Source organism: Octopus bimaculoides, chromosome 9 (assembly GCF_001194135.2).
Source record: "Octopus bimaculoides isolate UCB-OBI-ISO-001 chromosome 9, ASM119413v2, whole genome shotgun sequence".
NCBI lineage: Eukaryota > Metazoa > Mollusca > Cephalopoda > Octopoda > Octopodidae > Octopus > Octopus bimaculoides.
In genome coordinates this window covers 32,746,612-32,760,099 of record NC_068989.1, presented here as the reverse complement: position 1 = coordinate 32,760,099, position 13,488 = coordinate 32,746,612, and the positions used below count along the sequence as shown (strand labels likewise).

Sequence of the window (13,488 nt, the reverse complement as noted above, 5' to 3'; positions counted from 1 at the left end):
ATAGAAAAATTAATAATTAAAACGCACAATAAATAAGTATAATATAATACAAAGTAAATATCATAAGATAAAGATAATAAAATGACTACACGTGTTTCATAACCAATTTTCAAATAGAAAGAAAATTTAAATCGATTAAAATCGATTAAAACTATCGAAAATCAATTCTATTCAAAAATATAGCTAATCTTCAGGTCAAAATACAACAATAATAATAAATGAATGTATATATCAACCAACAATAAATAACAAATGGATGTATATAAAATACTTATTATATAAAGATAGAAAAATATTATTAAAAATATCAAAATAATAAACATTCCATAATCAACCCTACGTCCATTATAAAATAAACTAACAAGTATATTATATGCAAAAACCAACTTAAACAAATTTTTTTGTTTAAAATGCAATTTGAACGAAGTTTAAGATTAAAATAATAAAGATAGTATTAGCACATATTTAAACGATGCAATAGTTTAAGCTAGACTATTTAAGACTAAAAACGTTTATTTATAAGAAGTCTAGTGAAAATATTCCGTAAAGTATAGGAATAGAAATATGAATGAAAACATTATTATGAATGAATGATTAAACTTTATATAACTTAAATCATAATTAAAAAACATTAACGATATTGTATAAACAAAGAAATTAAAATAAAAAGACTAGGTATTTATCGCATAAAACAGTATTAATCGAAAATATTTCAACCCTAATCAAATCGAAGTCTTATTTTAGGCTAAAATGGTACTCTTACTTCTAAATAATTTAGTATTAAATAAGGTATCGATTAAAATTATCATTAAAAATCAATTGAATAATAAAAAAATACAAGAATACTTATTTTTTTCGAACAATGATATACAGTCGTTAAACAAAGTAAAAACTATACTAATCAAAATGTTGTTGTAGTTCAAACTGAAACTTAGACGTTAAACTCAGAACTAAAGGTTTATTAGAAATAAAAATATGAATGAAAAAATTATTATGAATGAAAGATTAAACTTTATATAGCTTAAGTCATAATAAAAAAAACCCATTAACGATACTGTATAAACAAAGAAATAAAAAAGACTAGTTATTTATCGCATAAAATAGAATGAAATATTAAACAGTATAAATTGAAAATATTTCAACCCTAATCAAATCGAAGTCTTATTTTAGGTTAAAATGATACTCTTACTTCTAAATAATTTAGTGTTAAATAAGGTATCGATTAAAAATAATCTTTAAAAATCAATTGAATAATATAAAAATACAAGAATACATATTATTTTCAAACAATGATATAAAGTCGTTTAACAAAGTAAATGCTATACTTATTGTCACTAATTGTGACTGCCAAGGCACTTATATTTGCAAGAAAAAGCTAAAAACTCTTAATGCTGTAAGACATGCACAAAATATATGGGAGATAACCACCCCATAAGCGTCTCCAGAATCACTGGACTAGACTAGTTTCACCTACCAGTCATAACATAGGCTTGTCAGTAGTAACTACTCAAATGTTTGATAGTTTGGTTAAATTTGGCCGATTTCATGGGACAGTTATCTCTCCTGTCAGTGCATATATATATATATATACATATATATATATATATATATATATATTGCATGCTTCTTACAGCATTAAAAGTTTTTAACTCTTATTTCTTGCAATATAGGTACTCTGGCACCCTCAGTCACAGTTAGTGACAATAAAATTTTTCCTTTATGGTATTATATTGTGCCTAGCTGTTTTTATTTATTTCTAATATACACATTAGCATTACACTAAATCAACCATAATTTTTTATGGTGAAAATATATACACTAACAGCTAGATTTAGCCAAACTATCAAGCACTTGTGTAGTCACTACTGACGAGCCAAAGACTGATAAGCGAAACTAGTCTAGTCTAGTGATCCTAGAGACACTCATGGGGCAGTCATCTCCCTTGTCATCGCATATACATTGTGCACACCTTACAGCACAATATTAAAATTGTGCTTCTTGCAATATAGGTGCTTCAGCACCCTCAGCCACAATTAGAGACAATAATTTTTTTCCTTTAATGGTATTATAACCTAATGGTTATTTTTACCACACTGTGAACTCAATTTTATAGTACCTAGCCAATCCTGTTGTCTTATGTGTTGATGCTCCTAGATTCTAATGGCACCTAATAATGTAACTAATATATATATATATATATATATATATATATATTCATTGGCCTAGAGATTCAATTCTTAGTCACCAGGTAAACCAATATTTTGACAGTTAATCCTTGTATTTCCATTTCTATTGTTTGATCAATCAGGGTTAACTTGGTGATAAATAACATTGTTGACCTCTGCCTGTCTTTCTCATTTCTCTCTTTTCCTTTCCAATTCTTCTTTATTAAGCCCTCATTATGCTGGCATACTACAGATGAAGACTGGGTTGTATCAACTTGACGATGTCCAGATTTATCTTTCTACTTCCTGAACCTGACCTCAATTGTCCTCTATCTTTTTTGATCGCTGCCTTGTCTTTCTCATCCCTTTTCTTTTTTTATCAATAAAACACCATCAGCACAGCATTCTATCTCACATCTCTGTCCTAATATGTTCAGTTTTATAAGTAAACTTCATGCTTTCACATAGCTTTATTTGCTTCAACTTTTATTGTTAACTTTGTCCATTACATATTTTTAGTTAATAACCAGGAGTTACTTTCTGGTTAAAGATTGTGGATATGAAAACCTTTCACACTGAACCTCGAAAAGGAAAGTAAAAAAGAGAGAACTAAGCAATGATGAGCATCCATTTCCATACTTACAAAACTAAGCTATGTAAGTAGATGTCACATATATGTCAATTTACACGTATGCACATGCACACGTGCACACACACACACACACAGACATTTCCATAAAATTCAAGATTCCGAGGAAGAAATCACTAAATTCACTACAACTTCTTACCTTATAATCAGGAAGCTGACTAACACCAGGCCATGTGTCTTCAATTGGTGTGCCAAGTAATCTTTGAAAATTACAAAATAAAGTTGTGAACTTAGAACTAAAATCCAAGTGGAGAAAGAAGTAAAAATAAAGTGTACAGTGTAAAGATATAGATGTAAAAATATTGAACGTTTCTTTTACTTAAACTTACTTTAGTAAATATGACTTAAGTCAAGTGATATTTCATTGGTAATGGGAAAGATTTGCTGCATTTGTTCGCTCAACAAATGCAGCTAATCTACTTCCTGGTAAAACTGACCTAACTTTAACAAATGTATTTTTGCCCATCTCAAATACCACCAACCTTGTTAACAGAATTCTAGCATCTAAGATGTTACTTTATTGTCAAAGATATCTTTTATTAGAAGTTATCCAAAGAAAGAAGATAACACAGCATACTCATGAGTAATGGAAGGAAAATATAAATTAACACACACACACACGATTCTACTGAAAGTAATGCAAAAATGGGTATAGCCTTTTTATTAATTACCATGGGTTGTTCATATTGCACTTGGTGATAGAGTAGATTCTTCCTCTCTAATAATATTTCTTCTTTATTGCAGGCAAATAATGGATGCCAAGTGGAAACAATGTGCTGGCATAGAATTCTTGATGAAAGAGGGAGTGGTTATATCCACAGAAAGCTATAACTTGTTTACAAAGATACCATTCATTTAAGCAATGTTCAAAGATGGATGAAAAAGATTAAAGCAGGGGAAAGCAGCATTGAATATAAACCAGGCAGTAGGGAACCATCAGCTGTGGCTACTGACATGAATCACCAACAAGTGGACAAATGGATTCAGATCAAGACAGAATTTGGGTATTGTAGAGTATATAGAAAGTGAATACCTCAGCAGCTGACATTTGATTTGAAGAAGACAAGGGTGGAAGTCTGTTCTGATTTAGTAGAGATGTTTAAAGCCAGTTGAGACATGTTTTTTTTCCCCTCTGATCTGGCACCAGGGAATGAAATACAAGCATATCTTTCGAATTTGGAAATGAATGCCAAGTTCATGGAATGTCATTACACCTCTTCTCTAAGACCTAAAAAGTTCAAGAGCCAGTGACTGGCATAGTAAGTCAGGTTGGTTAATTTGGAGTATGACAAGGGTATTATTCTCCTTGATTTTCTGGAGCATGGCTGTAATGTGAACAGCAGTATTGAGATACTCAAAGAGTTGTTTGGAGGAAGAGACTGAATAAGAATCTGAAAACTTTCTACATTCACCATGACAATGCTTGACCTCACACAACTTTGGCAACAAATCAGGCAATTGGAAAACTGGACTGTGAAGAAAGTGGTATAACTAAGCACACCTGAATGATTTTTAAAAAAGAATTAAGAAGTGAGTTCACTGATGATGTAAACCCATGCCAGCATAGAAAGTGGAGGTATATCATGTGATAATGACAATAACAACATACATCACTTTTTCTCTATCTCTTCCCCTAATTATACTGCTCATGCTGTTTTAGTTTCCAATCTTCTTACTAATAATATGTAGCTACCTATCACTGTCTCTCTTTTCATTATTTCCCCCTTTATTATTCTCTTTCACCCATCACTCATTTTTTCCTATCACACTTTCTCTTTCAGTACCTTCTCATCCTGGTTCCCTCTTTGTCATCACTCTCTTGTCTAATTATCCTCTCAATCATGTTGCCTTGAATAAATGCAGACAGCATAGAGTAAAAATAACTCTTTTGTGTTGTAGAAGACAAGGCAACCTCTTTAGTGCTGCTGTTGAAAACAAATGGAAACAATGTAGAGATAGAAGTCTCTGGTTTCATGAAAATGTACATCCAGTGCACATTGCAAAGTAGTTATTGCTAGGAAGGGGATTTGGCCATAGATACCATGCCTAAAATGTAGAGTACAAATAATACCTGGCCCCAGTACTCTCTAAGAAGATAGTAACTCCAAATGAGAACTGACTCACACTATGCTGGCCCTCTTTGCAGCATTGGAAATGGACATAAAATGATGACGCTGTACATATAGTGCTGTTGGATGGCAGTATCAGAGCACCGAGTATAAATATTCTGTGGTATTAAGTCTTTTGTCAGTTCCATCTTATAACCTCTTAACTTTGTCCATTGTTAGTAAAAATAAGACTGGAGTTGATAACTCAACTAAAACCCATAAATGTCATGCCCCAATATGGGAACAGTCCAGTAAGTGAAACCAGTAAGAAAGTGTGTATGTGCACTTGTGCATATCTGTGAGTATGTGATTATGTATTTGTACATATGTACATATATATGAATGTGTGTGAGTGTATGTGTATGCATATGTACATATATACATATTTAGAAATATGTGTGTGTAATTAATTACAAGATCTGATTGACCAAATATATGACACAAAATTTCATATGTACAAGAACTCGATCAAATAATATCAAAATATTTTATACAAGTCTTGCTGGAAAGTTGAACATTTGGTATCATGGCAAATTTTACAATCTTTTCAATAGAAAACATGATTCCTAAATATTTCAAATCCTAGTGTACTTTCTATAGTACTCCTTTTATTGTATGAAAAATAGAGCTATTAAGAGTTCTTGGCCAGTAATACAGTGAAAATGCAGTGAAGAGATAAAATATGGTGACCTGCCAACTGTTAAGCTAACACCTAATCAGTCCACTACTAATTTTACATCAATAAAACTCCTTATATCAATTTGAAACTTTATATAGAATGTTGCCTGGTTTTAGAAAATACCAACTAAATATATGTAATTTTTACTCTTAACTATGAGGATAAAAATCAACTAAAAAACATATAAAATTTTACTTGAAAATTCTCTTCAGTTGATCATCAACATCATTTCCAGGAAATAAAGGCCGTCCAGCATTAGCCAACTCTAAAAGAAAAAGTAAGTTATTTCTAAACAATAAAATCCATAATAATATAAATTTTAAAAGCAGGAAGACAAATTTAACTAAAATAGTTTATAAGTTTAAATAATGCTGAAGTTTTGCTTTCTTGAGATAAAAAAGACAAACTGCTACCTTTAGTGACAGATTAATACTTGGCTATTCAATTAATAATCAGATACAAATGGTGGTCAATTAGGGGAATTATAAGAGCATTGGACAGATGCTTTGTGCCAATTGTTCTGGTTCTTTATGTTCTGAATTCAAATCCCACCAAAGTCAACTTTGTCTTTCATTCCTCTAGGGCTGATGCATAAAATACCAGTCATCTACTAAGAGTATGTGAGAGTAATTCTAGCCATGTACAAGATTGCAGTAAGTTAGAATTACCATAGAATTCACTAACTACTTTAGTGTACAGGTATATGCTCACCAGAGCTCTGATCTCAGCTGACAAGTCCTTGATAGGACTGAATATCATTGGAAGTGTTTTTGTAAACTTATGGGCTGGTTCTCAAAGCAGAAGTAGTAGAAGACTTACAGAGAAAGCTTTCAACTTGGTAGAAGGGTCTAGAATCTAGTATAGCAAAGACTAAAATTCTGATTTGTAATAAAACTCTTGAGATCTTCCTATTATCTGTAAAGTGGCCTTACTCGTTATGTGAAAAAAATAGAACTCTCAAACTGTTTATTCAGTGCACACAATAGGTATTATGGACTTCCTGAAAGACAGGCGCCCAGCACTCCAAATGTAATAGATGCGTAGTAGTAGTAGTAGTAGTAGTAGTAGTAGTAGTAGTAGTAGTAGTAGTAGTAGTAGTACTGGTGGTGGTGGTGGTGGTGGTGGTGGTGGTAGTAGTAGTAGCTGCAGCAGCAGTTGCAGAGGCAGCAGTGGCAACATCATCATCATCATCGTTTAACATCCGCTTTCCATGCTAGCATGGGTTGGATGATTTGACTGAGGACTAGTGGACCAGGTGGCTACACCAGGCTCCAATCTGATTTGGCAGAGTTTCTACAGCTGGATGCCCTTCCTAATGCCAACCACTCCAAGAGTGTAGTGGGTGCTGACGAAGGCCAGTCAGGCGGTACTGGCAACAGCCAGCAGTAGCAAGTCATAGCAGCAGTAACAGCAGCCATGAAATCAAGTCCATGAATAGTTCAGGCATCTGATTTGTAGAGGAGGTGATTGTAGATATAACAGACAACTTGAGCACAAAAGAGCTGGCATGGGTTGGATAGTTAAATAGAAACCAATGAGTAAGACGATTTTTATTTGTATAGCTTTTATCTGCATGCATGGAAGATGGACATTAAATGATGATGAGCTTCTAGAGCTGGATGCTCTTTCTAATGCTAACCACTTTACAAAGTGTACTGGGTGTTTTTTTCATGGCACCAGCACTAGTAAGTTTCTCAAGTACATGCAAAACAAAACCCCTCAACATATTGGGATATATTATTGAAGGAAACAAAAGTATGATGAAGGGACAGAAACAGGTGTCTTGCTGAAAAGATTAATACATGGCTGAGAGAGAGAGAGAGAGAGAGAAAGAAAGTGAAATTTCTTCAAGGTACAAGGTGAATATAAGAGAGAATAGGGATAGAGGAACAAAAAAGTGGGTGAGTAGGTGTGAAAAGAGGTTGTGTGTGCATGTATGTGTCTATGAGTTAGTTTGCATTTGTGCTTCTCTGAAAATTGCCAATTAACAAGTAGTGACATCATCATTTCTCCAATCAACGCATTGTTCTTTGGCACTGTAACTTTGAAGATCTGAGGAATAAAAGATCCCTTACTTGAGAAACAGATACAAGTTAGCAACAGGAAGGGCATCCAGCAGTAAAACAACCTCTGATAATATATTCATTTAATCCATGCTAAATGAAGTAAATATAAAATTCATGTTTAACACAATAGGGAAAATGGTTAAAGGTAGAGATATTGAAGTCCTTCATGCATCATATGACAAATATGATATTACTACAGGCCTCAAAACAATGCTCTAGCATGGTCTCAACTGGATGGGTCATGCCAGTAAGAACTTAGAAAGAAGTCTAGACAGTACAGAGTAGAAGAAAGACAGAAAAAAGTGAGAAGAATTTTCATTAAAGTTGTCTACTATTTGTAGTTCATTTTTCCTCAAATCAAGTTAGCAGAAGCTAATATTGTTTCCAGTTGTATTTTAAAAGTTTGTGTGAAAACTAACAATCTGTAAGATATAATTTAAAACAATGCATTATCGATAACTTATTGAAACACACAGAAACATTTCCAGCTATCTTTTGCTGTCCATTTTTATTATAGATAATATTTCAATGAATCCTCAGCAAGTGTAAGCTACTAAACACTTTGGATACAGTACGCTCTTGGAATATCATCAGAGTAAAACAAAATAAAAACAACTCATCATTCAACTTTTGTCCACATGGATGATGGTTCACTTGCATTTAATGATTCTGCAAAGAAAGAGACTTGGAAACACCACTAAGAAAGGCTGCTAAATGTGAAAAATGAATGGCAGAAACAATTACAGAGGTATCAAATTGTTGGATTAGGTGATGAAAGTTATAGAGAGGGTCATACCCCAATTAATTAGGAAGATTGGATTTGTACCAGACGGGAGCATGACTGATGCTATATTCCTGGTTATGCAACTACAGGAGAAATATCTATCCAAAAATAAACTCTTGTACCTGGCTTTTATTGATAGGGAGACAACCTTTGACAGAGTCCCGCACTCTCTTATCTGGTGGTCAATTTGGAAGCTAGGTATAAATGAGTGGTTGGGGAGAGCTGTACAAGTGAGGGTTAGTAATGAGTATAGTGATGAATTTAGGGTACAAGTAGGGTCCACCAAGGTTTAGTCCTCAGCTCCCTTCTTGTTCATCATAGACCTCCAGGCAATAACAGAGGAATTTAAGATAGGCTGCCTCTGGGAGCTCCTCCATGCTGATGACCTTGTTCTTATAGCCAAATCACTACCAGAACTAGAGAAGAAATTTGAGACATAGATGCAAGGGCCATAAAATCAATCTAGCAAAAACCAAAATCTGAGTAAGTAGGAGAGCAGACAAATCACAAATCCCTCAGGTAGATGGCCCTGCTCCATCTGTAGAAAAGGTGTTGGTTGAAACTCCATAAGATGTACCTGGTGTAAGCTATGGACACATAAGAGGTGCAGCAATATCAGAAGAAAGTTAACAGGGAAAATAGTTTTTGTGTGAAAGGTGCAATTAACACATAAGTACAATTAACACTAAAAATATACAGAAAACAGATTCCATCACATCCCAGTGAGGAAAACTAGAAGTAGTTAGCTTACCTAGGTGACCAAGTCAATAGTGGGAGTGGATACTCTGAGAGCACAGCTGCTACAATAAGAATGGACTGGGCAAAGTTCAGAGGGCTCCTACCTCTGTTGGTAACAAAGAGCCTCTCTCTCAGAGTGAAAGGCATACTGTATGATGCTGATGTACAGACAGCCATGAAACATGGGCTGTGACTGCTGAGGACATGCGTAGGCTGGTAAGAAATGAAACTATTATGCTTTACTGGATGTATAATTTCAGTGTGCATGCATGACAGAGTGTAAGTGTCCTGAGAGAAAAGTTGGGCATAAGAGGCATCAGATGTGGTGTGTAAGAGAGATGACTGCACTGGTATGGTCATGTGATACATATGGACAAGGATAGCTGTGTGAAGAAGTGTTGCACTCTAACAGTGGAGGGAACCTGTGGAAGAAGTAAACCCAGGAAGACATGGGATGAGGTGGTGAAGTACGATCTTCGAATGTTGGGCTTCACAGAGGCAATGACAAGTGACTGAGACCTTTGATGATATGCTGTACTTGAGAAGACCCATCAAGCCAAGTGAGATTGCAGTCGTGGCTGATGCCAATGTCATATAACTGGCATGTAAAAAGCACCCTCAAATGTTGGGTAATATGCTGTGCTTGAGAAGACCTGTCAAGCCAAGTGAAATTGTAGTTGTGGACGAAGCAGTGCCATCAAACTTGCACTCAGGCTGGTGATACGTAAAAAGTACCATTCGAGCATTGGGCCTCACTTAGGCAGTGACAGGTAACCAAGACCTTTGGCAATATACCGTGCTTGTGAAGACCTGTCAAACCAAGTGAGATTGTAGTCATGGCCAATACCAGTGTCACATCAATGGTACCCATGCTGGTGGCATGTAAAAAGCACCCTATACACTCTTGGAATGGTTGGCATTAGGAAGGGTATCCAGCTGTAGAAACCATGCCCAGCTTACCAGTTTTCAGTCAAACTGTCCAACCCATGCCAACATGGAAGGTGGACGTTAAATGATGATGATGCTGATGTCTGTGCATATGTTCCCTATTTTTCTTATAAAAATGTAAGAATGCTGAATATATGGTTGAGATGTGGGTGTGTAGTATTTATGTGCTCCTGTTTTGTTAACTATAATTATAAAGCCCAAAGTTGCAAAATGTCATCCCTATTTTGAAACTGTAAATCTGAATTAGTAATGTAGATCATCCCTTAAGTGATTTCAAGGGGTGTATAGCTGTCTGAAATCATTAAGCATAGGTTTGCAATCCCAGTTAATTTGTTCCACATACATATTTGTACGAAAATTAAAGTAATGACTCTGAAATATTTAATCTCAAATACATACACATATATGCCACATCATATATTTAAGAAACAGATATCAATATACCACACAGAGTACACAATATCTGGCCTATTAACCACATGGTCAGTACATTTAATGAACATTGTTGTGCTACTCCAATAAGGCAGATTCTAAGTTTGCCTCACTGAAAAGTTTAACTCCAATTTTATGGCTAAACTATCACTTTAGTTGTACAAAAGGGTATCCAGCAGTGAAAACAATTGCTTGAAGAATATGTAAGTCACATAATTTACCTGCAAATATGCACCCTGCTGACCACATATCAATGGATGTTGAATAGAGCTTAGCACCAAATAATACATCAGGAGGACGATACCATAGAGTGACAACCTATAATACATTAAGAAACATGAAAATAATTTATATTAACAAAATATGTATTATAGCGATGCATGATAAAATCACAAAATATAAATTTTTAAATTTTAACATTTTTAAAAAGAAAATGTGCTAAGTTTACAACCTCACCTGAAATAGCTAAAGTATTTGCAGACAGTTTTTTTTTATTCTTGAACATAAATTAGAAAAGGAGTATTGTTTATCATTATGTCCAAGAATGATAAGAAGCATTGCCCATAATCAGCAAGGAATATCTTTGATGAGATGAGTGAAAACTGAAGAACTGCAACTAACAGATGCACTAGAGTAGTTGATGGCAGGGACAACCACAAAATAAAAATCCTGAGATAATTGAATAAATTATTATTGCTACTAGTAGATATATTTTGTTACTGGCGTGATACAAGTAGCACTGGAATCAGACAAAAGGAAAATATTGAGATTACATTTAGAACATGGTAAAAGAAGCTTTGAGAATTACTACATCTGACGTCAACATGTTTCTCATTCCTTACAAAAGAAGATTATGAGACTTGTATAAGAAATGTGATGATATAGAAAACCAAAACATGAGCAATAATGCAGATCTTTCTAGGTATGGACTTGAACAGATGATTCTTGCTAGATTAAAATGTTTCAGGAGTTCACAGATATTTAGAATAAAGGAAGGTGAAGAAAAATGCACAAGAGGAAATAATAAGGTTGAATCTGAAAACACTGAGCATCTCAGACAATAGAAATGAGATGTATAGAGAGATTCTTTATTGCAGGACCATCTACCTATGTAAACATACTATAATTATTTCCATTAAAAGTACAAGGCCACATATTTGAGATTGGAGGAAGACGATAACAATTTGAAGATTGGAATTTTCTTAAGGTACATGAGAATGAAGGTATTCCAGAGACATAAGGGTATATGTGAACTGTTGGAAACAAAATATAAAAACAGTGATACGATAATGGGGCAAAAAGCAAAGAGCAGAGTTCAATGGATGACAGTTTGTGTTTAAATTTTGATCATTTTACCAATCATCACCACATGGAAGATGTATTCAGCCTTGAATGATGTGGCAGAAAATATGTACTCTGCAGGAGACAGTAGGAATATAGGGAGATATCAGTACATTTATCTAGTTAATAATTGAAATCAAGGTAAGAGGAGGAGCATGGATTTGTGTGTTAGATTAAGTACCAGTATAGACTCATATCAAAAATTTGTAATTTTATGATACTTTAGAGGCCTAGTGGTCAAGATGTGGGCTCATGATCATAAGGTTATGGATTCAATTCCTAGACTGGTTGGTGCATTGTGTCCCAGGGCAAGGTTTTATAATTTTATGTTGCATCAGTCTACTCAGTTGAAAATGAGTGCCAGCCTAGTACTGGTGCAACCCTCTATTCCTCTAGCTGTTACATCCTCAATGTTTGGCTGGGTTGAGGATGGGAAGGCTGATGGGTTGTTCTATATCTTCTTGTAACTACATAAGGGCTTTAAATAAACAGACTGGAAGTATCAAGAGAGAAAAATAATTGGGAAGAATTGAGGAGTTGAGTAACTAGGATAAATACATGTTAGTAGGAGGACAAAAGTGAAGGAGAGAAGGTAATTGACATGAAAGCTTGTTAATTTGAGAAATGGAGAAGAGAAAGGTTGTTGAATTGAAATGTTATGGACAGCAAGGAGACATGAAAGTGATCATCTGGTCAATGGTCAGTTTCACAGGTGAATACAAACTTTTGGAATTTACAGGTGATACAGTAAATAAGATTGGTATCAAGGACAGGAGCATTTAAAGATGCTAGGATGTGTGTTGTAGGGGGAAAAGAAGCTTCTAACCAAGAGGCTACACAAGTTTTTGAGTCTTTTGAAGGGGAGAGAAGTGTCTTGGGAAAGTTAGAAGTAGTCTAACAGTCAGAGGAAAGGAGAAAACAGTTATAGAGAATAGTTCAATGAAGCAGAAGTGCTGTGGAAATGTGGTTGAAAACAGAAGTCTATCTTTGGTTGTATACATACAGAATAAAAGAGCTGAGGGTCTGGGCTTGGTAGAGCAGTATTGACTATTGATCATGATAATAATATTTTCTGAGATTAAGGTTAAGTGTGATTAATGATGTGTTAAAGCTGATTTTAATGTTCTTTCTATAAAGCACTCAATTTCTGCTACTCAATTAACATATAGACAATGGAATAAGAGATAAAAGTATTGATTAAGTGTCAGCTGTTAAATGTTGGAGTTTACCTGGTGAGTGAAAGTTCAATCACTCAATCAATAAAAAACATACTTCCAGTCTTAAAGAATGAGTAAACATTACATGTAGGAGATTAATGATATGAGAATATCCCTCATATGGGCAAAGAACAATCTACCACCATGGATTTAATAAACAGTTCATCTAAAAATGCTGAGAATATTACCAGATATGAAAGGTGTATGTGACAAAACATTGTAACTATAACAACAACGATAAGGACACTCATCTGAATAGATCAGTATATATATATATATATATATATATATATATATATATATCATCATCATCATTGTTTAACGTCCGCTTTCCATACTGGCAGGGTTGGACGGTTTGACT

General features: G+C 34.3%; 1 protein-coding gene across 2 annotated transcripts in view; it reads right to left on the bottom strand.

The window, feature by feature from the left end:
- LOC106880362 (cyclin-dependent kinase 5) overlaps positions 1–13,488 on the bottom strand; it is an 81,177-nt gene that overhangs the window by 5,979 nt on the left and 61,710 nt on the right. For both annotated transcript variants that reach the window (XM_014930247.2, XM_014930248.2), the window contains exons 7-9: positions 10,791–10,887; positions 5,797–5,866; positions 2,954–3,014 (exon numbers count right to left, since the gene is read on the bottom strand). In XM_014930247.2, the coding sequence (XP_014785733.1) occupies positions 2,954–3,014; positions 5,797–5,866; positions 10,791–10,887 (228 nt within the window). The remainder of the gene's footprint in view (positions 1–2,953; positions 3,015–5,796; positions 5,867–10,790; positions 10,888–13,488) is intronic.